The sequence below is a fragment of the Octodon degus genome, unplaced genomic scaffold, assembly GCF_000260255.1.
Source record: "Octodon degus isolate 3935 unplaced genomic scaffold, OctDeg1.0 scaffold00050, whole genome shotgun sequence".
Classification (NCBI taxonomy): domain Eukaryota; kingdom Metazoa; phylum Chordata; class Mammalia; order Rodentia; family Octodontidae; genus Octodon; species Octodon degus.
In genome coordinates, this window is record NW_004524626.1 from 8,533,857 (window position 1) to 8,560,115 (window position 26,259).

The 26,259-nt window shown below is 56.6% G+C and overlaps 2 protein-coding genes across 5 annotated transcripts in view; one reads left to right on the plus strand and one right to left on the minus strand.

Moving 5' to 3' along the window:
- The first annotated feature begins 1,151 nt into the window (after nt 1-1,151).
- Mpnd (MPN domain containing) lies at nt 1,152-9,587 on the plus strand. Of its 2 annotated transcripts, none has more exons than XM_023716968.1 (12): nt 1,152-1,554; nt 2,639-2,875; nt 3,665-3,797; nt 5,226-5,310; nt 5,490-5,586; nt 6,084-6,156; nt 6,225-6,301; nt 6,912-7,080; nt 7,169-7,239; nt 7,639-7,728; nt 8,559-8,651; nt 9,367-9,587. In XM_023716968.1, exons 1-12 carry the CDS (start codon nt 1,180-1,182, stop codon nt 9,466-9,468), a joined length of 1,602 nt encoding a protein of 533 aa, XP_023572736.1. In that variant the 5' UTR covers nt 1,152-1,179; the 3' UTR covers nt 9,469-9,587. The 2 variants fall into 2 exon arrangements, with proteins under 2 accessions (XP_023572736.1, XP_012370521.1); XM_012515067.2 differs by having other exon boundaries at nt 9,382-9,587.
- A 130-nt stretch (nt 9,588-9,717) lies between these two features.
- The window catches only part of Sh3gl1 (SH3 domain containing GRB2 like 1, endophilin A2), a 29,483-nt gene continuing 12,941 nt past the window's right edge, over nt 9,718-26,259 (minus strand). Inside the window, exons 2-10 of one of the 3 annotated variants that reach the window (XM_023716969.1) lie at nt 13,359-13,427; nt 13,151-13,223; nt 12,541-12,684; nt 12,325-12,458; nt 12,067-12,225; nt 11,871-11,974; nt 11,352-11,476; nt 11,201-11,257; nt 9,718-10,735 (exon numbers count right to left, since the gene is read on the minus strand). In XM_023716969.1, the coding sequence (XP_023572737.1) occupies nt 10,539-10,735; nt 11,201-11,257; nt 11,352-11,476; nt 11,871-11,974; nt 12,067-12,225; nt 12,325-12,458; nt 12,541-12,684; nt 13,151-13,223; nt 13,359-13,427 (1,062 nt within the window). In that variant the 3' untranslated portion in view covers nt 9,718-10,538. Of the gene's footprint in view, nt 10,736-11,200; nt 11,261-11,351; nt 11,477-11,870; nt 11,975-12,066; nt 12,226-12,324; nt 12,459-12,540; nt 12,685-13,150; nt 13,224-13,358; nt 13,428-26,259 lie in introns of all 3 variants that reach the window. The other 2 variants (XM_004632749.3, XM_023716970.1) reach the window with 2 other exon arrangements.

Here is a 26,259-nt window from a genome sequence, read left to right on the forward strand (position 1 = left end):
GACAAACGCCGAAGCGGAGAGTCCCAGAGCGAGATCCACCGAGCCCCGCCCCCTTTCCTCCAAGAGACTAAATTCGTGGCCTGAACTTGCGTAGATGGATAGGCCCGGAGGCCCTGATGATTGGCCAATGTGGACTGCTGCCCATTGGCTGAATCCGAACCTGGCGGAACCAGCAGTTTAATAATGATTGGCTGAGCGTAAACCCAGCTGCCGCCCCTGACTGGTTATAGGTGCGATATAATTGGTTGGTAGGCTCTTCTCTTGAGCAATTGGGGAATTTAGGGATTGGCCTGCATTAACCCTTTAGAGCCCGGTGTGGGGGCGCACGCCTGTAATCGCAGCACTCAGGAGGCTGAGGCAGGAAAAGATGGCTGCAAATTCGAGCCCAGCCTAAACTAGTAGCGAGACCTTGTCATAAATAAATAAATAAATAAATAAATAAATAAATAAATAAATAAATAAATTCAACCCTTAGAGGCTGGAGCTAGGTCTGAGGGGAAACAGGCCCTGGCACTTGAGACACCGCGCTCTGGGGTGCTTCCTCACTGCAGCCCGATCCTCTCCCCATGACCTCTTCCTGATACCAATGGCCGAGACTTCCGAGTCCCTTAAGACAAATGTGCTTCCGTCTTCCCACTCAATCCAGAGGGCTGAACCATTCTTCAGTCCCCAGCTTTCGGCTGCAGACCAATAAGTGGTCTCGGGGGGAGCCACCAGATTGATTCCTCCACCACATCTCCGTCATCCTCCAGCCTCAGTTTCCCAACTGGTGCCGGAAGACTGAGTTCCCGGCTTCCTTTTCCCACGCGTGCGCGGTCTCGCTGCCTCAGTTTCCCGCTCGTTCTACTAGGCTGAGCCCTCACGTCCAGATCCCCAGCCTCAGTGCATCTCGGTAGGTGGCAGCCTGGAATGAGGCCAGGAGATCCTCACAACTGAAGGTCCTGGGCCGCAGTTTCATCCCGCAGGTCCTCACCACCCTTAAGTCAGTTTCCCGATTGCTCCGGGAGGGGTGAGTGCGCGCGCGTGCGCAGCCCCGAGGCCTCAGTTCTCTCGCTAGAAGCAGCGGGCCGAGCCCCCCTGCGCCCTCCGGCGGCGGCTTGCGATATCTGGGGCGCCCCTGGCGGGGCGGGGCCGGGTCACGTGGCGGAGAGGCCGCGCAGGGCGCGGGGCGCGGCGGCCATGGCGGCTGCGGTGCCGGCGGGTCGCGGGGCTCGGGGTGTGGGACCCGGGGATGCGCGCGGCCCTCTGCATCCTGGCGGTGCCCCCGCAGCTCCTGAGCCTCTGTCCCCTGCGGGCGGCGCGGGCGACGAGGCGCCGGATGAGGACGAGGAGGAGGCGGAGACCGAGGACCCCGAGCGGCCAGCAGTCTTGGGCGGCGGACGCGGCGGCGGCAGTGGAGGAGGCGGTGGCGGCGGCGGAAGTGGCGGTGGCGCGGTCGGTGGGGCCGCGATCGGGATCTGCGGCGCGCTCACCCGGCGTGCGGTCACGCTGCGAGTGCTGCTCAAGGACGCGCTGCTGGAGCCGGGCGCCGGGGTGCTCTCCATCTACTACCTGGTGAGCGCGCACCTTGCACCCCATCAGGTTCCGGCAAGGGCGAAACTGAACCCCGGGGCTCTTGCTGCAGGATGATCCCGTATGTATATGAGGAGGAGAAACTGAGGCACGGAGTATCCAGACTCAGGATGGAGGTCTTCTGGGCTGGAGGACGTGGTTCATTGAGTGCCACGTTCCAGCCTCTTGTGGTGGTCCGTCTGTGACCTCCAGTACTCTAAGGCACTGAGGGGAAAAAAACTCGAATTTGAGCCCGGCATGGCAAGTTGGTGACCTAGTAAAACCCTGTCTCAAAGTAAAAATTTTATAATAAAGGTCTGGGGATGTAAGATCTTGGTTCAGTACCCAGTACTAACACAAGCACACACAGAACACCATTTTGCCAAAGAGAAACTGAGGCAAAGAAAGAGCCTCCCCCCCCCCACCTGCATAGGGAAGACGGGCTATACCATTGCTGACCTGGCTGTGACTTCCTTCAGCCTCTCTGTGGTAGCAACAGTTTCCTCATCTGTAAAATGGGTTATTTTTCTTCCCAAGACCCTTGCACAAGCATTAAGTGAATAAAGCCTTCAGCAAACAGCAATTTCCCAGAAAGAAAGAAAGAGCTTTATTATGCGGTGTGTCATTATTTCCATCTTTTTTTTTTTGTATTTTAGGGAAGGGTCTACAGGGCATTCGGGGTCTCACTACTAGATCAGACTCGTAGTGATCCAGCTGTTTACAGCTTCCCAAAAACTGGGATTACAGGCATGTGCCACCACGCCCAGTCGCAATAGCCATCTCAGTGCCCCCAGGGCTGGGGCCGGGGCAGGCACTGCAGGCCTGGGGATTAAACCCCGGGCTCCTGCACCTGCTTGCAGGTGCTTTAATCTACTGAGCTATTTGTCTGGCCCTCTACTGTTAATGCTTTTTTTTTTTTTTTTTTTTTTTTTTTCCTTTTTTTAACTTTGAGACAGGGTTTTGGTAAGTTGCTCTTGTTGGCCTTGGACTGGAAATCTTGCCTCAGCCTCCCGGAGTGCTGGGATGACCATGTGTTCCACCACATCCCGCTGATTAATCAAGAGAGACCCTATCTCCTCATCCTTAGGGGAAGAAGTTCATTGGAGACCTGCAGCCTGATGGGAGGATTGTGTGGCAAGAAACCGGGCAGGTGTTCAACTCCCCCAGTGCCTGGGCCACCCACTGCAAGAAGCTGGTCAACCCAGCCAAGAAGTCTGGCTGTGGCTGGGCCTCGGTCAAGTACAAGGGCCAGAAACTGGACAAGTATAAGGCTGCCTGGCTGCGGCGACACCAGCTCCACATCCCCGTTACTGTTGCCGACGAGGTTTGTCCTCCCTGACTCACTATTGAATTAGGGGTGTGGAAGTAGACATGACCTCTCCACAACTGGGCTGAGGAGTAGGTTACAGCTGGGTAGAGAGCTACAGGAGGGGAGGACACGGCCCGTGCAAAGGAGCAGCAAGGAGGCCGTGTGCCGAAGCACAGGGAGTGAGAAGTTGCGGGGGTGGGGGGGAGGGCGGCCGGAAGGAGGATTTGGACTTTGGCTCCGGGGAGGTGGGAGTCGGGAGTCGTGGGGTCTGAGGACGAGGCTGGAGGGACCCGATCTCGTGGTCGTGGCGCCATCTCGTGGCCACTGCGGGGAGGACTATATGAGCGCGAGCGTGAAAGAGGCATGAGGAACCACCCATTCCTGGGTACAACTGGGGGAAAGAAAAGCTGGGCAGGTGGGAGGAGGGGGCAGCTGCTGGGTCGGGCAGTGCTGACAGTGGACAGGGATGGATTTAGAGTCAAAGAGGTAACTTGGGACTCCGAGTTGTGAAACAGTGGGGAAAGAGGGAATTGAGGGATGTTATACTAATCCCTGTGAGGGTAGCAGGGTGTTCGGCACTCATGGGTCTTATTTCCCCTTTTGGGGCCCGTGATCACTGTGCCATTTCACAGGTGAAAGCAGCCCAGGGAGGTTAGGGAGCTCGCATAGTGTGTAAGGGCGAGCGGCAGAGTTCAAGCCTGGGACCTCCGCGATGGGTGACTGATCTGTGCGTGCACTGGCTGGAGGGAAGATGGGGGTGAGAGGCCGTCCTGCTGAGGCTCTGTGCTGCCCCTGCCCCACCAGAGCCCAGCCAGCGAAGCGGAAGAGGAGGAGCTGCTGATGGAGGAAGAGGAGGAGGAGGCTCTGGTGGGGGTCTCAACGGAGGACAAGAGTCGGAAACCCCCTGGGAAGGGTCCCACGGAGACTGCCCACCCCGGTGAGGGGCAGCGGGGAGTGGAGGGGGGGGAAGAAGGCTGGGCAAAGGTGGGCCCTCGATATTCCACTCTTTTTTTCCCCCCAGAACCGAGGATTGAACTCAGGCAATCGCTTATTCTACTGAGCTATCTCCCCGGCCCCCAGCCCTGTTTTGAGATGGGGCCTTGCCAGATTCTTCAGGCTACACTTGAACTTTCCATTTCCTGCCTCAGCTTCCCAAAGTGCTGGGATGACAGGTGTATGCCACCCTACTGAGCTTCCCTGCCTCACTTCTTAAACTTTTTTATTTTTATTTTATTTTTTGCAGTATCAGGGATCGAACTCAGGACCTTATACTTGCCAGGCAGGCATTTATGCCACTGAGCTATATCCCTGGCTCACTTCTTAAACTCTGATGCTACGTTTCTGGATCCTTCTTTCTTTCTTTTTTTTTTTTTTTTTTTTAAAGATGTATTTTAGTACTGGGTCTACAGGGTCTCACTACACAGATCAGACCCATAATGATCATCTTGTTTTCAGCCTCCCAAGTGCTGGGATTACAGGCACGTGCCACCATACCCAGTCTCAGTCCCCCCACCCCACCCCCAGGCAGGGACAGCATGGCATGCCAGGGATTGAACCCTGTCTTCTTTTTTTTTTTTTTTTTTAATGAATTTAGGACAGGGTGTACAGTATCTCACTACATGGATCTGACTTGTAGTGATTCTTCTGTTTTCAGCCTCCCAAGTGCTGGGATTATAGGCTTAAGCCACCATGCCCAGTCTGAATTGCCCAGTCTCAATGGCCATCTCAGCCCACCCCGAGGGCAGAGCCAGCATGGTACGTCAGGGATTGAACCCCAACAACTGCGCTCTGTCAAAGCAGGAGCTTTAATCTGCTGAGCTATCTGGCTGGCTCCCCCCCCCCCATCTTCTTTATGTGCTGATTTCCTGGTCTCACTGACATTTTATTTTATTTTTGAGACAGGGACTTGATATGTAATTCAGGCTGGTCTTGGGCTGTGCAGCCCAGAAGGACCTTAAATTCAAAGGGATCCTCCTGCCTCAGCCTCCCCAGTGCTGGGATTAGAGGCTTGTGCTACACTGCCTGCTTTCACAGTCTGATTTTTTTTTTTTTTAAGGCCACCTTTAGACATTTTTCCCTCCCTTTTCTTTTTTTTTTTAAACATTTATTTATTGTGTGGGGGGGGGGGGGGGGGGGGTGGGTGGCCAGCTCAGCCCACCAGGGGGCGCAGCTGGCTGGCATGTGGTGCTGGGGGATCGAACCGTGGTCCCTGTGCTTTGCCAAGCTTGTTCCAAGTAGGCGCTTTAGACCACTGAGCCATCTCTCCAGCCCCTCCCTCCCTTTTCTTGATCCTCCTTCCTTTGATCTCCAGGTGGGCTGGGGTGAGACTGACACTGCTTTTCTTCCCGCTCTGTCCCCTCCCCAGAGGCCACGCCTCCAGGGAAACGCATAGAAAGTAAGATCCGAGTGCCAGTCCGCTACTGCATGCTGGGCAGTCGAGACTCTGCCAGGTCAGAAATACAGAGCCCATACCACCCCTGGTCCCCTTGGAGGCCTTGGTAGGTGTCAGGGAGCAAGGGGGCGTGGTCACAACCTCAGAGCAGCAGGGAGGGGGCAGGGAGCTGGTTTAGGGGGTGAGGGATGAACTTGGGGGTTCCTGAGGCTGTGACCCCCCTGTCCTCCATCCCAGGAGCCCCCACACCCTGGTGGAAGTCACATCCTTCTCAGCCATCAACAAGTTCCAGCCATTCAACGTGGCTGTTTCCAGCAATGTGCTGTTCCTGCTGGTATGTGACCCAGGTGCCTGCCACCCTGTCCCTCTGTTTTGGGGGGCAGTGGGTTCTAGGGCATGGGACACTTGGGAGGGAGTCCCATGTAAGTGCTCAAAAACCGTTAGCAGTAAACAGTAGGCGAAGGACCAGTGTGAGATAGCTGAGCGGGCTAAGTGCCTGCTCAGGCAAGTGCAGGGACCGGGGTTCCATCCCTGGCACCACATGCTGTGTCATCCCTGCCCCCTGGGCATGCTAAGCTGGCCACTGAGACCAGCCATGGTGGTGCACACCTGTAATCCCAGCGTTGGGGAGGCTGAAAACAGGAGGATCACTACGAGTCTGACCTACGTAGTGAGACCCTGTACCAAATACACACACACACACACAAATAAACAGTAGGTGTTCAATAAATGTTTTTGGTAAGCAGTAAGTGTACAATAAATGAAGGAGAAAGTGGGCTCTGGCCCCTGAATGGGGCAGGAGCCTGACCCAGTGTTTCCCTCCCCACTCAGGACTTCCACAGCCACCTGACACGGAGCGAGGTCGTGGGTTACCTGGGGGGCCGCTGGGACATCAACAGTCAGAGTGGGTATCCGGGGCCTGGTGGGTGGGGCATTTGGGGCCAGGATGGACGCCTGCTTCTCCCCACACAGTGCTCACAGTGCTGAGGGCCTTCCCCTGTCGGAGCCGGCTTGGGGATGCTGAGGCTGCAGCTGCCACAGAGGAGGAGGTGAGGGGCTGCCTGGGAGGGCCAGGGAGGCCATGCTGTCCTCTCAGGGAGCATAGTATCTGCTGGGACCCTGCCAGCCCCTTCCCCAGCCTCAGTTTCCGCATCTGTAAAACCCAAGTTTTAGGTTTGGTGCCTTATAGGCCCTGTGAGTGACAGTGTTCTGTTGTGGCACTGAACTAAGCAGTCTCAACCTCCTTTTGTGACATCTGTGAATGTCCCCACCTGCTTAAGTCTATGCATGGCTACCATCCCTCTTTTTGCAGTACTGAGATTGACCCACTACCACCAAACTATATTCCCCACCCTTTTTATATTTTAAGTTGGGCCTCACTAAGTTCCCCAGGCTGGGCTCAAATTTGTAATCCTCCTGCCTCGGCCTCCCAGAATACTGGGATTACAGGTGTGCAGCAGACCTGCTGAGTTGCCCAGGCTGGCCTGGGGCTTGTACTCCTCCTTTGCAGCCCCGAGATGACAGGTGTGTCCCAGGGCACCTGGCTTGTAGCTGTCTTTCCTTGGCTGTCCCCATACTGGTACCGTGTAGATGACAGCAGGGCTGGGGCTTGGCATTCAGCCGGGTCCCGGTAGGTCACGTGCGAGTCCCTGTCTCCAGATCTACCAGAGCCTGTTCCTGCGGGGCCTGTCCCTGGTGGGCTGGTACCACAGCCACCCACACAGCCCAGCGCTGCCCTCGCTGCAGGACATCGACGCGCAGATGGACTACCAGCTGCGGCTGCAGGGCGCCAGCAACGGCTTCCAGCCCTGCCTTGCCCTACTCTGCTGTGAGGCACTGCCTGGCATGGTTGGTGGGGGGGGGGGTGTGCTAGCTCCTGACCCAGGTCCCAGCCCTCTCTTCCTGTCTGCCCCTAGCTCCCTACTACACCGGCAACCCAGGCCCTGAATCCAAGATTGCGCCATTCTGGGTCATGCCGCCTCCAGAGGTAGGAGGGCTGCCGTGCGAGCTCCGAGGGGCAGGAGGCGTGGTGTTGGGGCCTGGCTGGGAGAGCTGCGGACCCCCAAGGCTGAAGCCTGTGGTTCTGGGGCCCACCGGGAGCTGGGGCCTCAGTGACTCCTATCCCTGAACAGGGACATGATGGTTACCTGGAGGCTTGGCAGAGGGCCTGGTGTGGGGCCCAGGTAGTCCAAATCGGCTTCCTTCTTGACCCCAGCCTGGTTTCATCCCCCAGGTCCCACCTGGGGTCAGACATGAGCCACTCTGTCCCCCTGGCCAAACTGCTGGCTTCTGTGACATCCCCACATGGCTTTGAGCAATAGACCTTAGTGGGGGTCTAGCCTGTCCCTAGGACCTCACACCTGTGCTTCTCTTGCCCCCTCCCCAGCAAAGGCCCAGTGACTACGGCATCCCCATGGATGTGGAGATGGCCTATGTGCAGGACAGCTTCCTGACCAACGACCTCCTCCACGAGATGGTGCGCATCTCCCCATGGGCGGCTGGGGCTTGGGGCGTGCTGAGGACGGCTCCCAGGCTGCTAGATGCGTTATGGCCTGGGGCTCCCACTAGTCCAGCCTCCAAGGAGAGACAGAAGGCTGGATGGTAGTGTCACATGCGTGACACCCCCAACGTGGTTTTGCTTTCCTGGGGCTGGGGGTAGAACCCAGGGTCTCACGCAGGCTAGGCAAGAACTCTGCCACTGAGCTGTATTCTCCAGGTAGGATGGACGTTTTCTTTCTTTTTTTTTTTTGGTGGAACTGGGATTGAACTCGGGCTCTTGTGCTTGAGCTATCTCCCTGGCCCCAGGGTGGATGTTTTCAATAGCTATTGAAAACAATAACAGTTGTTTTTAATAACAGTCAGTGTTATTAAAAAAAAAAAAAAAAAGCTGAGGCTGGGTGTGTTGGCACACAGGAGGCTAAGACAAGAGGATCACAGGTTTGAGGCCAACCTGGACTACATAGTAAGAACTTGTCTCAACCCCCAAAACAAAAACCAAGACCACAACAAAAAAGCTGGACTTGATCACTGCATCTTTCGGCCTCAGGGGTGTTAACTGCTTGGGCTGAGGCTGGACTGAGGCACCAGGGCCCTGGAGTTACAGTGCAGACTTAGGGTGCACACCAGACTGCATTTAGGGGGCACTCATCCTCCCCCTAAGATCTCTAGGATGTGGCCCACATGGCCTCCTGCTAGGCTACCCAATCTCCTTTGTGGCCCTTGTGTCTGTCACCCTGCTGGTGGAACTTGGTTGCCGCTGCAGGCTGCAGGGAGGGAGGGAGCAGGAGCCTGTGTCCTGCCGTGCAGATGCTGCTTGTGGACTTCTACAAGGGCGCCCCCGATCTCGTGAGGTTCCAGGAGGCCTGGAGCTCGGAGCACAGCTACCTCGACAAGCTCAAGGTGAGCTGGTGTGGGCCCCAGGACACCCAGGGCTGGAGCAGAGTGAGGAAGAGATGCAGCTTAGAGGGGGGGTGAGGGGGGCACTCAGCAAGCCAAAGGCCCCAGGTTCTACCCTGGCACCAAACAGAAATAACACTGGGAAGCCCAGAGCTCCTGACCCCTTGGGGATGTCCCCATGTAAGGGTCTCTGTCCCAGGCTTCCAGCCAGGGCACATGGGTGCGTCTCAGCTTGCCCCTCTGCCTGGGCAGCTGCTCTAACTTGGTCCCCTCACCTGGGAATTTGCGTCAGGAACGAGACACCTTCTCAGTGCCCCCTTGCTTCCTACCCAAAAGTCATTCTCAGAAAAGACTTTTTAATTTCACATATTTGGTCCAGGGTTCACTACATAGCTCGGACTCATAGTGATCCTCCTGTTTCAGCCTCCAGCACTGGGATTACAGGTGTGCACCACACCTGGTTTTAGTAGCTGGCTTGGTGCAACTGGGGCTGGGCTGGCACAGCATGCAGTGCAGGGAATTGAACCTGGGTCATTGTGCTTGCCAGGCAGGCGCTTAGACCACTGAGGTATCTCTGTGGTCCAGCTTGCTCCACTTTGCGGGCTTTTCCACTGCCGGCGAGCAGGTGCTGCACCAGGCAGGGGTATGGGCCCCCACTGTGCCCAGTGACGGTGGGTAAGGAAGTTGGCCCATGTCCCCCGCGGTAGCCCAACCCCAGCCCTGCTCCCTGCAGATCTCCTTGGCCAGCAGGACGCCCAAGGACCAGGGGCTGAGCCACGTGCTGGAGCAGGTGTACAGCGTCCTCAAGCAGGCGGGCTGAGCTCCCTGCACCCTCTTCCCACCTCATCCGCCAGGTGGCTCTGGTGACAGTGGCTGCATCTGTTACTGTCACCACCCTGCATGACCCAGAGGCTCTGACAATAAAGAATCCAGAGCAGACAGCAGTGTCACTGTGGCTGGGCGGGGGTCTCCAGCCTCATAGCACTAGAGGTTTCCTGGGCATGGGGAAGAAGGTGCAGGTGCTGTGGTACCCAGGCTCCCCTGCACAAGATGAGGCCGGGGGTTGTAGAAAGACTCATTTAATACTTTTTAAAAAAGACAGGAATACATTATTGATTTGCCCTGGACTACAAACCAGGCTGGGGTTATGCACCCCATGTGACAGTGACAAGAGGGTGTGAGGAAGGGCAGAGCCCAGGTCCCAGGGTCTGTGCGGGTCCCCGGTGGAGGGAATGTGAATGGCCAGCCCTAGAGTTCCTCCCATCAGCTGGCCTTTGGAAGAGCAGAGGAAGCGGAAGCCAGCAGGGGTCCGGAGGTACGAGAAGCCCACCAGCCCACTGGTCCCAGGTGATGGGTGATGGCAGCTCTGGGAGGAGGGGCTGGGGACTGGGGATACTTGTTCTCAGAGCTTTGTGCTTGACGTTGGCAAGGGAGGCCAGGCAGTGGTCCCCATAGCTGATGGTGGCAGCTTGTGCCAGAGATGCCTGGCCAGGCAGCATCAGAAGGATGGGAGCTGGTGGTACCCTGTGGTCTGGTCCAGGCCACAGGGGGAGCTGGTGGCAGGCTGGAGGTTGGGACCTCCAACTCCCCAGAAAAAGGGTTATATGTGGGCAGAGCAAGGGACATTTGTGCCTGGGAAGTCCCCAGAAGGTGCCATGGCCCATCGCCAGCAACGGGCTGGGAGGGGTCTAAACACCAGGGTGGTGGCCAAGGCCCTGCTCAACCACCTGCCCTATTAAGGCAGCAGGACTGGGGCTGGGCCCCTGGTCAGGATGAGGGGCCAGGTGGGGTGGGGAGGAACGTTAGTGTTTCTGAGAGCACCTTAGTGTGGCCTGGCCCAGCCCTGCACGGACGAGCACTAGTGTGGGCAGTGCTGAGTGGAGCACCGACTCACTGGGGGAGTGGCACAAGCACCTCCACGTAGCTGAGGGGGAAGAAGCCTGATTGGCCGTGCAGCATGCCCTCGTACCAGTTCTCGTCAATCTGGTTGGTGAGTGTGATGACGTCGCCCTCATGGAAGCCCAGCTCGCCGTCATTCTCAGGCTCAAAGTCGTAAAGCGCCTTGCAGCTTGGCTGGTCCAGGGGTGCTGGGGGTGGGAAGAGAATGAGGGTGTGCAGCCGGCAGCCAAAGGTGGGGAAGGATGAGAAGCCCCTTCCCCTGCTCTGGGTGAGGGGTGTCAAAGGGAAGACGGGTAGACACTTGCTGCAGCGGCCACCAAAGCAGCTCCTGAGGGGCTCAGGACACTTGGCCCATGGGGTTGATCTGGGGTGACCAGAGCCCTGGGGCCACTGTGCACACAGCCTCAAGCTAGGGATGGGGCAGCCCTTCAGTGCACTGAGGCCAAGGCCTCAGGCCCAAGGCTCTTGGCCTTTCGGCCCCACAGCTCCCTACTGCTTGATGGGTGTAGGCAGGAAATCATAGCGCAGGAGGACCCACAGCCATGGGGGAGCCGACGTTCATGGGGAAGGAAGGAGAGAGATCTTTCTAGAACAACCGGTTCAGCCATGTGCAGGGAGGACCTGTGCCCTCAGGGACCCTTGGGGACACTCACGCATATTCCTGCTGGGCGTCCGGATGGGCTTGTCAGAAGATCGGAAAGATGACGAAGTTGCTTTATCAAAACAGAGGCAGCTGACTGATGGGCTCTGGGTCACTGGAGTCCCTCCAGTTCCAGCCACCCACTGCGTATTCCCACCCCCTACCTGTGGCCTTGGGGGCTGGAGCGCAGGGGAAGCCTCCATTGGACTGCTCAGGTTCTCCCAGGTCGTAGGGTTCTCGGGGCTTGGGCTTGTACTCCCGCCTGGGGCGTGAGGAGGCCTCCCGTACCCTGCAAGGGAGTGGGCACAAGATAAGCAGTGCTGTGCAAGGAGCCCACCTGCTGCAGGGCCACGGGCCCCAGTTTGGTGCAGGCTTGGGGGTGCAGGTGGCTGATACCTTAGGCCCTGTCCAGCCCCCCACTCACTGAGCCGTTTCCCAGAGGACCAAGGAAATACAGAGCGGGCAGTTCCTGAGGTCCTTGCAGGCTCTGAACTGTCTGGTTCCTCTGATCTCTTGGGGCTCAGGCCTCTTTTTCCCTCTCCATGGGCCCAGAATGAGCTCAGTGAGGTCCTGCCCACGCAGGGGACTCACCGGTCTGACAGCCTGGGGACCTTTAGAAAAGCCAGATGTCCCGCTCGTGCTGGCCACCAGAGGGCGCAAGGCTGAGCAAGGCGGGCACGCACCTGCGCTTGAGCTTCTCCGCCAACTCCTCCAGGATCTGCACGGCCTGCCGGTGGTAATCCAGCTGCGCGTCCACCAGGGCCGAGAGCTGGCTCACTTGCTCCACCTGTGAGTGGAACCAGCAGGGCTCAGGGGCTGCCCTGCTGCCCCCACGGCAGCGCCAGCCCGCGCCTGGCCCCGTTCCCCGCAGTCACACACATCAGTCTCCAGGAGGTTGTGCATGCTGGTCTCCGCCACCTCCTTAGACTCCTCGAACTTCTCCAGGGCCTGGCGCAGCTCCTCATCGGGGATCTTGCCCTGCCGTTTCTTCTTGTAGTCAAAATCCAGGCGGCGGCCCTCCAGTTTCTTCAGGTGGTGCTACATGCAGGTGGGCAGAGGCACAGGGTCGCTGGGAGGCCCCTTCCCAACGTGGCCCTCCCCTGTGGCCCATGACTTGGGGGCTGGGCTGGGGCACACCTGGATCTCTTTCAAGTCCTTGTCGCATAGGTTCTGTAAGGGGTCGATGAAGTTCTGCTTGACCTCAATGTCCAGGGAGTCCTTCACCTCAGCCAGGCGCTTCATGGACTCCCCTGCGTCCAGGAGGGCATCACCTGGGAAGGCGTAGGTGTCACACTGGGAATGTGCACCGCAGCTGGGCGGAGCACCTCCACACACCAACACTATGCTGCTCACCAAAGTTGGACTCGCCGCCCAGCTCCTTCCCGTGGCGGATCATGCACTCGCCCAGCAGCCCCTCTGACTGCGGGTAGCCAGGGTTCTTCACCTGGCCCCGGATCTTGGACACAGTGTTGAGCATCGTCAGCTTGGCCCGAGAGGCTGTTAAGAGGATGGGCCAGTGGGCACCCTGGAGGCTCTCACACCCTGTCCTAAAGCATGCTCAGTTCAGCACATGGGAGAGCTAGTAGTGTCCAGGAGAGGGGACCCACTCCCTTTGGGACCAAGAGCTGCCTGTCCCTCATCTGTGGCACAGGGATAAGGGGCCTGCTGCTGGTTTTGGTGCCTGCCCTGTGGTCCCAGCTTCTCTGCCTGCAACATTTGGTTCTGGGTAAAAGATCCACCTCCCTTTTGGCCCAGGATACCAGTCCCACACTCCATGGGCAGAGCCTGGCCAGGTCCCTGCATGCTGGTCCCAAGTCCATGAGGGAAGCAAGGGCACAGCCTGAGGACCCCTGAGTCCAGCTGTGCCCGCAGCCCACCTCCCTCCCATCTCATACGCTGGTGACACAGAGGTTTCCGAAGGACATGGAAACCCAAGGGGCCAGGCCGCAGGCTGCCATCCTACCTGGGTTGGGCTGCAGGTACTCAATGGTTCTAACCAGCACTTCTGCCACGGCCTTGCTGGTGACATCCACCTTCTGTGAAGACAGGCAGCATGTGGGGTTCTCAGCCAGCTCCCTGCCTGGTCCTCAGAGCCCGGCTCCTGTGACACCTGCCCTACTCCACAGCCCTGCCAGGTTGCCTGCGTCATACAGAGCTGGGCTCCTGCTTACCTTCTCCATCTCCTTGAAGTCATCGTCCAGCTTGGTCCCTTCAGCACCTCCAACCTTCTCGCTGACCAGCTAGAGGACAGAAGCAGGGAGACCTGTGAGCAGGACAGCACTGTGCCTGCCAGGGACACGGAAGGCGGCAGTGACAGACTATGTGGCTAAGGAGCACGGGCAGCCTAGGTCACTGTGTGATGGCACGTGCATACCCCATGACCCTGACCAGACGCTGAGGGACAGGGCAGCCCCACCCACCGCTGCTGTGACCCTGCCTGGCCCCCCATGGGAATAACTGAGAAGCTGATTGGAATCTGCCACCCTTCTTCAGAGACTCAGTCAACTGTCTTTAAAATTTGCCCCTGACGCTGCGGTACAGAGGCAGCACGGGCCCACTGCACAGCTAGGGTCTCCACAGTAACTTTGGCTCTCTACTCTGGAGCCCTGTCGGGAGGCGTAACACACTGAAGGGACCAGGCGTGTTTAATGTCCTGTTGAATCATCATCCTGGTGTGTACATGGACACACACCCTGGGACACCAGAGGCCAAAGCAGGAGCATCAGGATGCCACCCACAGCCACTGCCCAAGTCCTCCAGCACGGGGCACCCAGGATACACCCACGTCCATAGGCTCTCCACTGGCAGCAGTCTGTGGCTGTGCTTGGAGAGCACAGGTGGGTGATGGCACAGGTGGGGGACAGCGAGCACCGCTGGGGCAAGGCACCAAGAAGGAAGTTACCAGTGAGAAGGAAGTGGGGAGCTGCAGAGGCAGGGTGGGGCACAGGAAGGTGCTCCTGGCCTGTGCTCAGGGGCTGCCCACCTCACTGCTGGTGTCTATTCTTCTGGGCTGGGGCCCATCTGCTGGCCCCTGCCTGCAATCAGAACCCCTCTGAACCTAAGAGCCAGCAGCTCTCAACCCAACTGGACCCCCTTGGCAAAGTCCATAAGGGACAGAGAGGGCAGCTGGAGAGGCAGGCAGGAAGGGGCAGGGAGGGGATGCTCGGGCCACCTGGGCTGCCTCCTGCTTCTGCTGAAGGCACCAGGGCAGCCCAGCACCTCCTAGGTGTTTCTGCATGCTGTACTATAAGACAATTTCATTTCTGGTTGTGGCAAGGTGGGGGTTACTGAGAGGGCACCTGTGATGAGGTCTGGCTCTTCCCATAACTGGAGACCTAAAGCCAGGAGCGACTGTGGAGTCCAGGTGAGGGCCCTGCACTATACACAATATGTGCAGAGGCCTCTGTGATCTGCTGGAGTCACCTTGGCCACTGCGTGGGTTCGAATGGACGCAGCCTTCCCGAGCCCCAGCACCTTCACTCTGACCCACACCCCATCTGATATCTTTCTTCTTGGGGCACCAGGAGGCTATATCCCATCTCTGTCAGGATACATACAAACCACAAGCCCCTACCCCCACAGCTCACAGGCCGGCACAAGTGCACAGAATGGCTGTCAAGAAAAGGTGGGACACACAGGTGCCTAATGCTAGCAGCAGCATAGTAATCACGAAGGCTGTGGTAGCCTGGTGTGGTGCTGCGGGCCTGTCCTCTGGGAAGCTCAGGCAGGATGATCCAAAACTCCATCTCAGCCTGGGCAACTCCGTAAGACTCTTACAAAATGAAAAGTGAAAAGAGCTGGGAATGTAGCTCAGTGCAAAGGTCCTGGGTTCAACCCCTAGTACCTTGAAAAAGGCTTGAGTGCCTGAGTGTGGGGCATTGCCAAAATTGGACAGGGCCCCAAAGAGGGCCACGGCAGAGCAGGATGTCACATGGGTTACATGTGACAGGAAGCACCTGTGGGCCCTATGTACACACAAAGGGATGGGAGGGCCGAGGGCCCAGGCGGCCATGATCCTTGGTTCCCTCTGCAGTGATGACAGTGTCTACAGAGCCCACATGGTGAGGCCAGGGACAAAGACGCAAGCCTTCTCCACCTCCCCACAGCTGACAGCCATACTGCAGCCAGGGCCCTACAGGGCTCACCAGTGACTGAGTACAGCACCTCCTGGGGGCCAGCACAGCAGCTGCCACTGGCCACTGACCCATCAAGACCAGGCTGAGCCTGAATCACTATCATGAAACCCACACCGATGCCACCTCTCCCATCTTAGGACAAACAGCCAAGTCCCAAAGGCGACGTTAGTCAAGACCCTGCCTGGCCCGGTGCCCGCTCCTGCTCTGAGAAGCTCCGTGGAGCCCAGGCCCTATCTGTCTCAGGGCACAGGGAGGTGGTCCCCACCGTTGACGGCCAGGACAGAGAAGTCACGGGGGAGGGGAGTGTCATACTGCACTGCACTGGAGACCTTCTGAGCCGGCTCCCAGCATTTCTCCTGGGGCCGGGGGCTGCCCTGCAAAGCCGAGTCTCTGTCTCTCACACCATGCCTGGTGCAGACCCTGTATTGTGTTGTACCCTCTGTAGCAAGGCACCTGGGAAAGGAGTGAGCACCAGACAGATGGAGCTGGGCCTTCATCTCAGAGTGCAAGGCTGGGAGTGTGAGTATTAAGACTGCTGCTGGGTGAGGCTCCGGGATAGGCACCTGCCTGAGGGCCCGAGCTGCATATGCAAATGAAACTGGACGAAAAGGTAGCTGGTAGAGCAAGTGTCTGACACAGTAGGGAGGAGGAGGTGTGAGAACACAGCATGCCAGGCCCTCCACATGCATGGCAGAGAACAGCAGGCAGAGTGCCTGGGATTTCCCCGGGGACACAGTGGCATCTCTAGAGGCCACTTGGCGGTAGTAGGAGCAGCAACCTGAATCAATTCAATCCCTGCTGAGTCTGGGGCTGCCGCCAATGGCCGTTTAATCGTCCCAGCTGGGAAACCAGAGCAATAGGACACAAAAGCAAGCAGCCAACTGCAGGCTCAGTGACCAGGTGGGGCGGCTCAATTCCATCACCAGTACCTTGAGAGAAAAAAAAAAAAAAAAAAGAAAGAAAGAAAAATGGGGCCAGGGAAATAAGCACTTCCCTGGCAAGCACAAGGGCCCGAGTTCAATCCCTGGTTCCACCAAAAAAAAAAAAAAAGAACAAAAAGATGTCGATGGGAGTGCACAAGCTGCTAGGGACTCACTGCTACACAGCACTACCTCATCTCCTGGGGAGAGGCCAGCTCCCAGATCCTTGTTCTCTGCAGGCCAGTCCTGCCCTTGGCCCAGTGACTTACACTCAAAACCAGGACTGAGTCCTGGTGCCTCTGATGGAGGGTGTCTGGGATATGCACCATGGTGGGCCCTGATGTGTCACACAGACACCACTGGGGGAGACTAAAGCACAAGGAGGCCAAAGAACTCAAAGGCCCTGGAGCCACATGTGGCTGCAGCCCTGTGGGCACTGTCTACCCTTGGGCGCCCCCGTAACCTGGGGGAAGTGGAGCCCGCCGGGGCATTCCTGCTGAGCAGCCATGGGGCTGTGACGTATGCGGGATGTTCTAGGTGGCTGAGTCACCCTGGAGTGGGAGAGCAGGGTGGGTGGGACATATGCCCTCTCCCCACCTGGCATCTGCAAGCCAGCCACCTTTTCCAGTCTCCATTACAGTCCTCTCCTGGCCACGAGACCCCAGAAATCAGCTGCCTGGAGGCTGATGCGCTGCTGCCTTCCCTTCTCTAGGCCACTGTATGCTCTGGCTCCAGATGGAACACTGGCAAGGGCACTGCGGAGGCACTGGGTGGCAGCCCAGGTTCTCCAGGAAGGGAGTCCAGTAGGTGACCTGCAGGGACCCCACTGCCCAGGAGTGTCAACCCCAGCTGGGGATCTGTCAATGTCCTGAGTCACCGGGATGATGTCCAGGGCAGAGCCATGTGCCTATGGGGCACCAGAAGCTTGCTGTGGGCGTGGTACAGCGAGAGATGAAGCCATGGCAATGTCATCTGCACCAAGGGGCCCTTCCTGCCCCAGCTGTAGGATGTCACAGGGTAGAGAACAGTCCCAAGCCCAAGAAGCCATGCCGTGGGGGGATCATATGCTATGCCCTTTATCCATTATGGATTCCTGTAAATATTTGGGAGCTGACAGATATGAGGCCCTATCCACTTTGTCATCACAGGAAGGAAAAGTTCTGGCATGATGCAACTTCCCTTGGCACACTGGGCACCCTGATGGGTCCTGGACATTCTGGCCTTAGTGGCTCCACCATGCTGGGCAGATTCCCTTCCTCCTGTCCCCCATGGCTCCATGGCTTATGAGAGCAGCAGAGAGTGGATGCGTCAGGGACAAGAAAAGGCTCTGAAGTGCTTCTCATGGGACCCCAAACCAGGCGCCACCGCCTACCCACCACAGGCCCCCAGGGACAGGGGCAGACCTGCACACCCCTGCATGGTGGCCCAGGATTACGTGGGAACCAAACTGTGGCAGCCTAAGGATGGTAGTCTGAGCAGCCTGGCCACTTCGGCTTATCCCCGTGGCCTGAGGCCTGCTCTCGGTGCTGGCTCTGGGCTCCTGTATGACAGGAAGTGAGGCCACAGCTTCCTTGCCTGGCAAAGACAGCTGGGACACACAGGAACCTGAATCACACATCTGTGGCTGATGCTAGGGAGCACACACAGTATTTGAGTCAGAACGGTGTCACTTTAGACAGAAGTGACCATTGCAATAGGACAACATGCTCAGTGGCTCCAAAGGCAGGGTGACAGGCCACAAGATGCAGCTCTACATGTCACTGTCCCTTAGGGAAGTCCAGCCTACTAGCCAGAAGTTCCATCGGGGCCCTCTGCTCAGGCTGGAAAATGATGGGGCCACCTGCGCTTCTGTCCACATGGCCCTCCTGGCATAGCGGGCCTCCTCCATTCTCACCTTGCCCCTGCCCACAGGATCTGGCCTGCACAGGTTCCTGGCTGGTTCTCATGGCCTAGGCTCTGGGGTGACTTCCTGTTACATTTCCTGAAACTTTCCTAGTGTGTCCTGATTGCGCCTCATCTGTCCCTACACGCTGCTCAGTTTCCTTCTGCTAACAGCAAGTGTCATGGGTCCAAGAGGTAACCTCTATCTCCTGCCCCTGGCTAGCCTGGGGCTCTACCCAGAACTCATCCTCCAGTGGCTGGTGGCCTTCACTGCCCCAGGCCCTGGCCAATGCATGCACCCAGTGCACAACACACACATGCTGTCCTGTGATGCAGTCAGGGTGGGCAGCTGGCCGTGTCCCAGCCCCTGCCTTACTGCCTGGCGTGGAGCAGGCACTGGGCTCGGGAGGTTGGGGAGCCTGTGGTGACTCAGGGTGAACTGTGAGCAACAAACCACGGGAGACAGTGAGGGCTATGCAGCTAGGGGATGGCAGGGCTTTTTCCGTGCCCAGGCTCCAGGATGACAAGCCAGGGTGGGCAGGCACATCAGCTCTGCTCCTCCCCCAGAAGTGACTCAGCAGTCCTTACACAAAGTAAGAGGACTTACCCCCAGACGAGCCTAGCTCCCCATCACAGAGCTTCTGACACCGTGGCAAGGTAGCCCATGGTTCTCAGTCTTAGCTCCTCCAGAGGCTCCTGCAGTGACCAGAGTCCCCACCTATGGCACTAGAGTGCTGGCCTAGGTCCCACTGTGATGCTCCACTGTGCTGGGGTTTTCCATCTGAGTGGCCTGGCTTACCCCAAAGCACAGAAACACTAATGGGATCTGTCCCCCTCACCCATTTCTGGTGAACCAGGCCCCTGGCAGATCCCACTGAGTCGGAGGGCACAGTGGGGCTTCAGGCTGGGAGGCTGCCAGCCTCTATGCTGTCAGGCCAGTTCTAGCAGATGCACCCCCACCCCCAGGATAACCTGCCAACCCAACATGCAGCAACATGACCCGACTCCTGTAACCCATTCACTGCGCATAAAGAATAGCCTGCTGGGCACCCTTGTGACCTGCAGCATCTGGGTGGTGTCCCCATGCCCGCAGCTGGCCAGCACCCCAGCTACAACATGTGATGGTGATAGGAGGGCAACTGAGGGCAGCTGGGATCCCAGGAATCCAAATCCCCCGCGAAGGCAGCTCCTGCACCTCTGACCCTCAGTTTTCTAGACCCAAACTACTGGGATGTCACAGACACCAGAAGTCAGCTCCCAATTAGGCCACAGTCCCTGCTCCTTTCGTTGCTGGGGAAGGTCCTGGCATCCAACTCTGACACCAGGGGACACATGGTCAGCGTGGACACATGGAGCTGAGGGGGTGGCCCTGAAGTCCCTGGGCTCAGCTGTGCAAGGAAATAAGGGTAACATCCACTGTGTGGCACCGGCACAAGAAGAGACAGTCTGTACCCAAAGCCTAGAATGGCATAAAGCCTTGACAAGCATCAAGGATATGCTGGACTGGGAACCATTCAGGGCATATACGGGTCTCTCATAACATCACCTACAATGGAAAGAGGCTACCATGCCCTCATTGACTGTGGCCCTGTACAGGGAACAGTGGGGCGGGCACAGGGCAAGGGTCCTGGGTCCTGCCAGGCCTCCAAGATGCAGATCTGGTGAAGGCTCACTTGACCCCTACTGGGAAATGCAGGGAACAGCCTGACCTGGGACCCTGAGCTGTGTGGGACCCACATGTTCATGGTCTCCCAGAAGGATCTACCCAGGCTGGGGCAAAAGGACCACTGGAGGCTCTTCTCAGGACCTCTTGCCTCAGAAAGGGTAGAAATTGGCCACATGCATGTCACCCTGGTAAAACCAACTTCAGAGGAAGAGTTATAAAAAGAAAACATCAACCACAAACAAATGAGGCAGTAAGACCCTGCTTAGAGCGCCACACCATGAACCTGTGTGTGGGGTGGGAGGTGGGGGGGGGGGGCGTGCCGCACACAAGGCTATGCTGGGGATGGGGTGTGGGGAAGGATGGAGTTCAGCTGCTCTTGGGAGGGCAGTGGTGTCTTCAAGAACAGATATTCCACCAAGGCAGGGCTGATGAAGAGGGCCAGCAGGAAGAGCCTGGACAGGCAACTTTGAAATCCTGTGTTGCATCAGAGCCACACAACCTCTGCCCCAAACACCAGAAGCACAATCCAAAGGTGCAGGTATGAGTTCCACAGGATGACATGAACATCCTTATGACTCAAAGGCCAGGAGGACATATCTAACAGCCCGGAGCTCCTGGTCCCACCCATTCTGAAACTGGCACCTTCTCCCTGTTCCTAGAACTCCCTCCACTTTTAAAGGCCTACATAAGGAGGCCACCTCCCCCAGGAATCCTTCCTGATTGCCCACCCCTGATCTAGGCAGGAGGGACCCCCAGCATACACTGTTACCTCCCCTTCTTGAACCCCTGACCCCCACCTTGTGTCCACAGGGGACCTTTGCCCTGGCTGTCTCTTCTACGTAGTACCTGTGTGATATTCTCCAGCTGGGCCTTGTTCAAAGTGCTCTCCTCACAGGCTGCCCTGCGTTGTCTTTACACCATCAGTCTTGCTTGGTCACAGGCCTTTGCACTGCCACACCTCCAGACAGCAGCATCTGGGGTGCTCCATGGGCAATTGTGACCCCCTCTGGGGATCCTTACCATGTCCTGCTTGGGGAGGGATAACCTCTGGGAGCTGCAGAGCTCCCTGTGCTCCTAACCTGGTCCCCTGGGGCTGTCCCTTCCCCCTACTGCCACAGAGGCTCCCCGACCAGGGTACAGGAAGATTGGAAAACTTGCCAACAGCAAGGTCTGAGAAAGGTGGAAAGGGGGTGGCTGATACCCTATGAACCTAGTTCTTGGAGTGGACAGGGCTGCCCTGAGGAAGAGCTAGGTCTGACACCTTGTGAGGACAGGACCAGGATGGGTAGGATTCTCTGAAGGGCAAAAAGAAATGGGACACATCCCTGTGACACAAGAGATCCTCCCCACACCAGGTAGGAAAGCTTGATCTCCTGGCTCCTCCATGAAATAGGTCCCAGGAAGACCAAAAACAATGCCCATGCCAGCGCCAATCCTCACCTGTCCTACCAGCTCAAGCGGCAGGTGACACATGGCCAGGCTCAGGGAGTCCAACCAGCTTCCTGAGGTGTGGCTGGCAAACACAGTGGGCAGACCAGCAGTGTGGAAGGTGGGGTGAGTGGGAGGGGAGCTGCCAGGAGGGCTTCCCCTTGTCAGGCCAGCCTGTCACCACACACACACCCCAGGCACTGGCTCTGACCCTGAATGTACAGCACACCTGACCTTTACCTGGAAGTTGGCCTGAAAATCTGGTGCTGGGAAACCCCTGGCACTGACTGCCCCTGGGCACACACAGGACAAGACGAGAGGGGAGTGGAATGGGAGGTGCTACTGGGCTGTCCTGGTCTATGGCTCTCGCTTCACCATTCAGCCCACAGCAGTCATGGCAGGCTGCCTTTTCCAAAGATTTGCACTCAGATCTGCACCCTGGGGTCACTGGCCCTTATGACTGGGATGTCCAGCGGCCAACCTTTTAAGAGGATGGTGGGTTGGGCGGCTTCCCAAGGAACCACAGGGAGCTCCCAGGGGCCTTTTCTCTGCCACAGAATTTGGGATTGTCCCCCAGAACTCATCTGCATTTGAGCAATACCACATGGGATCAACCAGTGTCTTCTGCCCACCCCAGTGAACCCTGTCCCCAGACTCGTGTCTCTGCTGACAGAGCCAGGCAGCAACAGGGCTGGTAGAGCACACAGGGCCCTGTGCCCGGGAGGTGCTCGGTCACTGAATACTTGATGAGATAATAAGCAATATTTATAGAGATAATAAGTAAATAATAGATGTACACCCTTGTCCTCAGTGTGTAAGAGGTCAAATCAGAGGCAGGTCCACAAGGTCACAAGGCAGGGCAGGTGACAGCCTACAGAAGGGGTCAGCACTGGTGGCCCCACGCCTGAGTCTGCTGGCTCTACCTAAGCACAGTAACTAAGGAGTGGGGTGCAGCTCAGCAACACTGCTTGTAGTTCACACACAGGACCCTAGGTTCCCATCTCAGCCTCGTACAACATATGCAGAAGGAACCGAAAACTATCCAGCATCAGTTTCCTCATCTGTAGAGTTGGGAGACCAGGGATGGTATACTGTGACCTGTGGCCCAGAAAGCTTGGGGAGGGCCTTCTCTGTGGCCTGTGTGACACCTAGAGTTCCCCAGGACTCAGGTGGCACAAGACCCACGGGTCCTAACACCAGTGCCAAGGGCTGGCCAGACACGAATGCTCAAAGCACCAGACCTGAGCCTATGGCGTGATAATCTGTGAGTCCCTGAAGGGAGGGGGTGAAGACGAGGAAACGCATGGAGCATGCACAACTGCACGTGAAGGAAGGTGATGCAAACCCCTACTTTGATGCACAGTGGCCCTGCCATAGCCTGTGGTCCTCTTCTCATCTTTTTTTTTTTTTTTTTTTTTTTTTTGCAGAACTGGGGATTGAACTCAGGCCTGTGCTTATTCTACTGAGCTATCTCCCCAGCACCCCCCCCCCTTCTCATCTTACTGCCCCTTGGCCATGTGTTACGCTGGCCCAAGACCCTGTGCATCCGTTTCTGCCTTCAGCAGGCAGGTAGCCTTCACGGAGGACATCCCTCCCACCTCAGGCTCCCACCACGCCACCCCACCCTTGAGACATGGCAGCACACAATCACCCCCAGGAAGCTGGGCCCGAAGCCTGTGCACCAAGGCTGTGGGCACCATGGGGTAGGTGTCCTGCTGTACTCTGCCAGGGCAGTGGTTGTGGGGTGGGCAGGGTACTTATAGCAATGTACTGGGATTGTGATTTCCATTTTTCTCATGGCACTGGAGGGGAACCCAGGGCCTTTGCACTGAGCTATGTTCCTAGCCCTTTTTATTTTGTCTTTTGAGAGAAGTTCTGCGTTGCTAAGTTGGCAAGGCTGGGCTTGATGCTCCTGTCTAAGCTTCTTAGAGTTCTAGGATGACAGGCACATGCCATCAAGTTTGGCTAAGATTTTTTTTTTTTTAATTTTTTTTTTTTAACATTTATTTATTTATTGTGTGTGTGTGTGTGTGTGTGTGTGTGTGTGTGGCCAGCTCAGCCCTCCAGGGGGCGGGGCTGGCTGGCATGTGGTGCTAGGGGATTGAACCGTGGTCCCTGTGCTTTGCCAAGCTTGTTCCATGTAGGTGCTTTAGACCACTGAGCCATCTCGCCAGCCCCTTGGCTAAGATTTTGATTTTTCTTTTTTGTAGCAGAAAAGAGGTCTTGCTTTCCTGCTACCACCCTTGTGAAGAGGGTCTGCTGCTGCCACTTCCTGAGCTAACAGAAGTAAGACTCAAATCGTTCCGACTTGATATCACAATCCAGTAGCTTCCTTCCCATGTATAGGACCTGCAGAGACTGCTGGGCCAGATGGGGGACAAGGAAGATGGCACAGTGGCAAAGCCTGGGGCTGCCCCACATGCCTGCCTCGTGAGGTACTCAGTGTGCGGGCCGCTGCCACAGTGGAAAGGGCTCCCTCCTTCCTACGCCCAAATTCCACACAGCCTCCAGAGTTCAAGTGCCATGTGAGTCACCCTGGTGCCCATCCCACATGCAGAATGCTGCCCCTGCCTATCGGCTGCTCATCGGCCCATCTGAGACACAGCCACCACCACGCACATCTGGGATACTCTCTACCCTGCTAACCTGCTCTAACCTGTCAGGCTGACTGCCCAGGGTCAAAGTTAGCTGACTGGATCCACCCTTCGACGCAGGGCTGATACATTCCACAAGTATTTATTTATTATTTTCATGTGCCAGGAACAGGAGAGAAAAGAAAGGTGAGTAAGACAGATACACACCACGAGGTCTGCCTAGGGAGGTGTGGCCAAGGGAGGCAGGCATTGATGATTCACAAGAGGCAGGCTTTGGAAGAAGAGGGAGCAGAGAGGGGAGGCAGAAAAAGGGGACACAGCAGGCACTAGGAAACAGCCTGGGACAGGATTCTGATGTGTCCTTCTTGAAGACATCAGGACCATTAAGAGTCATCTAGTTGGGTGTGGTGGCACACGCCTGTCACCCCAGCTACTTGGGAGGCTGAGGCTTTGACACTTTGCAAGACACAAACACACACACACACACACACACACACACGTTCACGCACACAACAAAAACAACAAGGGCTGGGGAGTTCAGCTCACTGCTAGAGCACCCCTGGGCCCCCAGAACCTCCCCACTAATATACAGTATCTCGTGTGAATGGCTTCCCCTGGAAGAAACTTGGTAAGAAGATCAGAAATCACTCAGCTTCTCTACCTAGCAGACGACTCTTATGATGGCAGATGAGAAGCAACCCAAGCTGAGTCCTGCTGTGAGGTTCCCAGGGGATAGGTACCCTCAGGGTTAGACAAGCAGTAGTATTTTCTGCACACACCTGAACATATGGCCAGTTTTCAAACTACAATTAAATAAGGGTGACTGGGGGTCTTCTTTTTGTTTTTGTTTTAATACAGTTACTACAAGGTCTACAGGGTTTCACTACTCAGATCGGACTCGAGATTCTCCTGTTGTCAGCCTCCCAAGCACTGGGATTACAGGTGCATGCCACCACACCCAGTCTGACTGAGGGTGTTCTATGATGCTTTTACATCACTAAGGTTGGAGTCCAGGGACCGGGAGACAACTTCCACTGAGCTGAGGATTTAGTCCTCAAGAGCAGTGCCTAGGGCCGGGGAGATGGCTCAGTGGAATAAACGCTTCCCTGGCAAGCGCAAGGGCCTGACTTCAACCCCTTGTTCTGCAAAAAAAAAAAAAAAAGAGCAGTGCCTGAAGAAGGGCAGACAGAGCCTGTTCTTACCCGAACACCCCTAAGGCAGCCAGCCAGACAGTCCTAGTCCTTGCTGACCTCAGCATCACGCTTGAGGTGAGTGTTACCACAACCGCCGTCCAGCACTGCTGCAGTCTGGATCACTAGTTATTCCTAGGGTCCATGTGTTAAAGGACTGGGGCCCAACAGAATATTAGGAGGTGGGGCTCAGTGGGAGGTCTTTAGGTCACTAGGATGTGCCCTCCAAGAGACCATGAAATCCTAGTCCCTGTCTCCTTTGTTCCCTGCCCCGAGGTGAACAGCTTTGCCACTCTACACTCTTACCAGTACACACTCCTACCAATGTATGCTGCTTTACCACAGACCCAAAGCAGCCATGGACCGGGAGCTCTAAAACCATGAGTTAAGAAAACCTTTCCTGGGCTGGTGAGATAGCTCAGTGGGCTAAAGCACCTGCTTAGGCAAGCCTGGGCAAGCACAGGGACCGCAATTTGATCCCCAGCACCACATGCTACACCAGCTCTGCCTGTAGGGTGGGCTAAGCCAGCCAGAGTACAGGCATAGTGGCGTACACCTATAATCCCAGCTCTGGGGAGGCTGAAAGCAGGAGGATCACGAAGAATCCAAGCTGCATAGTGAGACCCTGCAACCAAATACATTAAGACAACTTTCCTGCTCCCTATCACTTTCCCTGGTGGTCACGGGAATTGCACCCAAGGCTTTGAGGTGGCTACATTCTCCACCCTCTTTTTATTTTGAGACAGGGTCTTGCTAAGTTACTAAGTAGTCCAAGCTGGGCTTGAACTTAAGATGCTCCTGGATCTGCCTCCTAGAAGTACGTCCCACCATGTCCAGCTAACTGTTCCTCTTAAGGGTGAATACCTTAGATAGTATGAGATAGATGATGTGAAGCTGACTCAGACAATGGCACTGCTCTTAGAGAAACAGGGTCAGGTTCCTGCAGGTCTCTATTGTAACATTTTTGTCAGGCAGTCAATACCTATCTTGTTCTGAGTGTGTTCCTATTGGAGATGCCTTCGACTCATTCACATTGAACCCATGGCCAATGGCTCTCAGCCACTACGCTTGGAGACTGTTCTAAATAGCAAAGTCACCCACCACACCTACAGAAGTGTGCAAAGCACAGCACTAAGCAGATTTATTTATTTTAACCTGTTATTTATTTGGTATAGGATCTCTATGCAGCTCAGACTCACAGTGATCCCCATCCTAGCCATCCCAGTGCTGAGATTACAGGCATGCACCACCATGCCT

Coding starts and splice junctions, on each gene's coding strand:
- Mpnd (XM_023716968.1), top strand. CDS start 1,180: ATGGCGGCTGCGGTGCCGGCGGGTCGCGGGGCTCGGGGTGTGGGACCC. Junction 1,555..2,638: donor TGCTCTCCATCTACTACCTG/GTGAGCGCGCAC, acceptor CCTCATCCTTAG/GGGAAGAAGTTCATTGGAGA. Junction 3,798..5,225: donor CACGGAGACTGCCCACCCCG/GTGAGGGGCAGC, acceptor TCCCCTCCCCAG/AGGCCACGCCTCCAGGGAAA.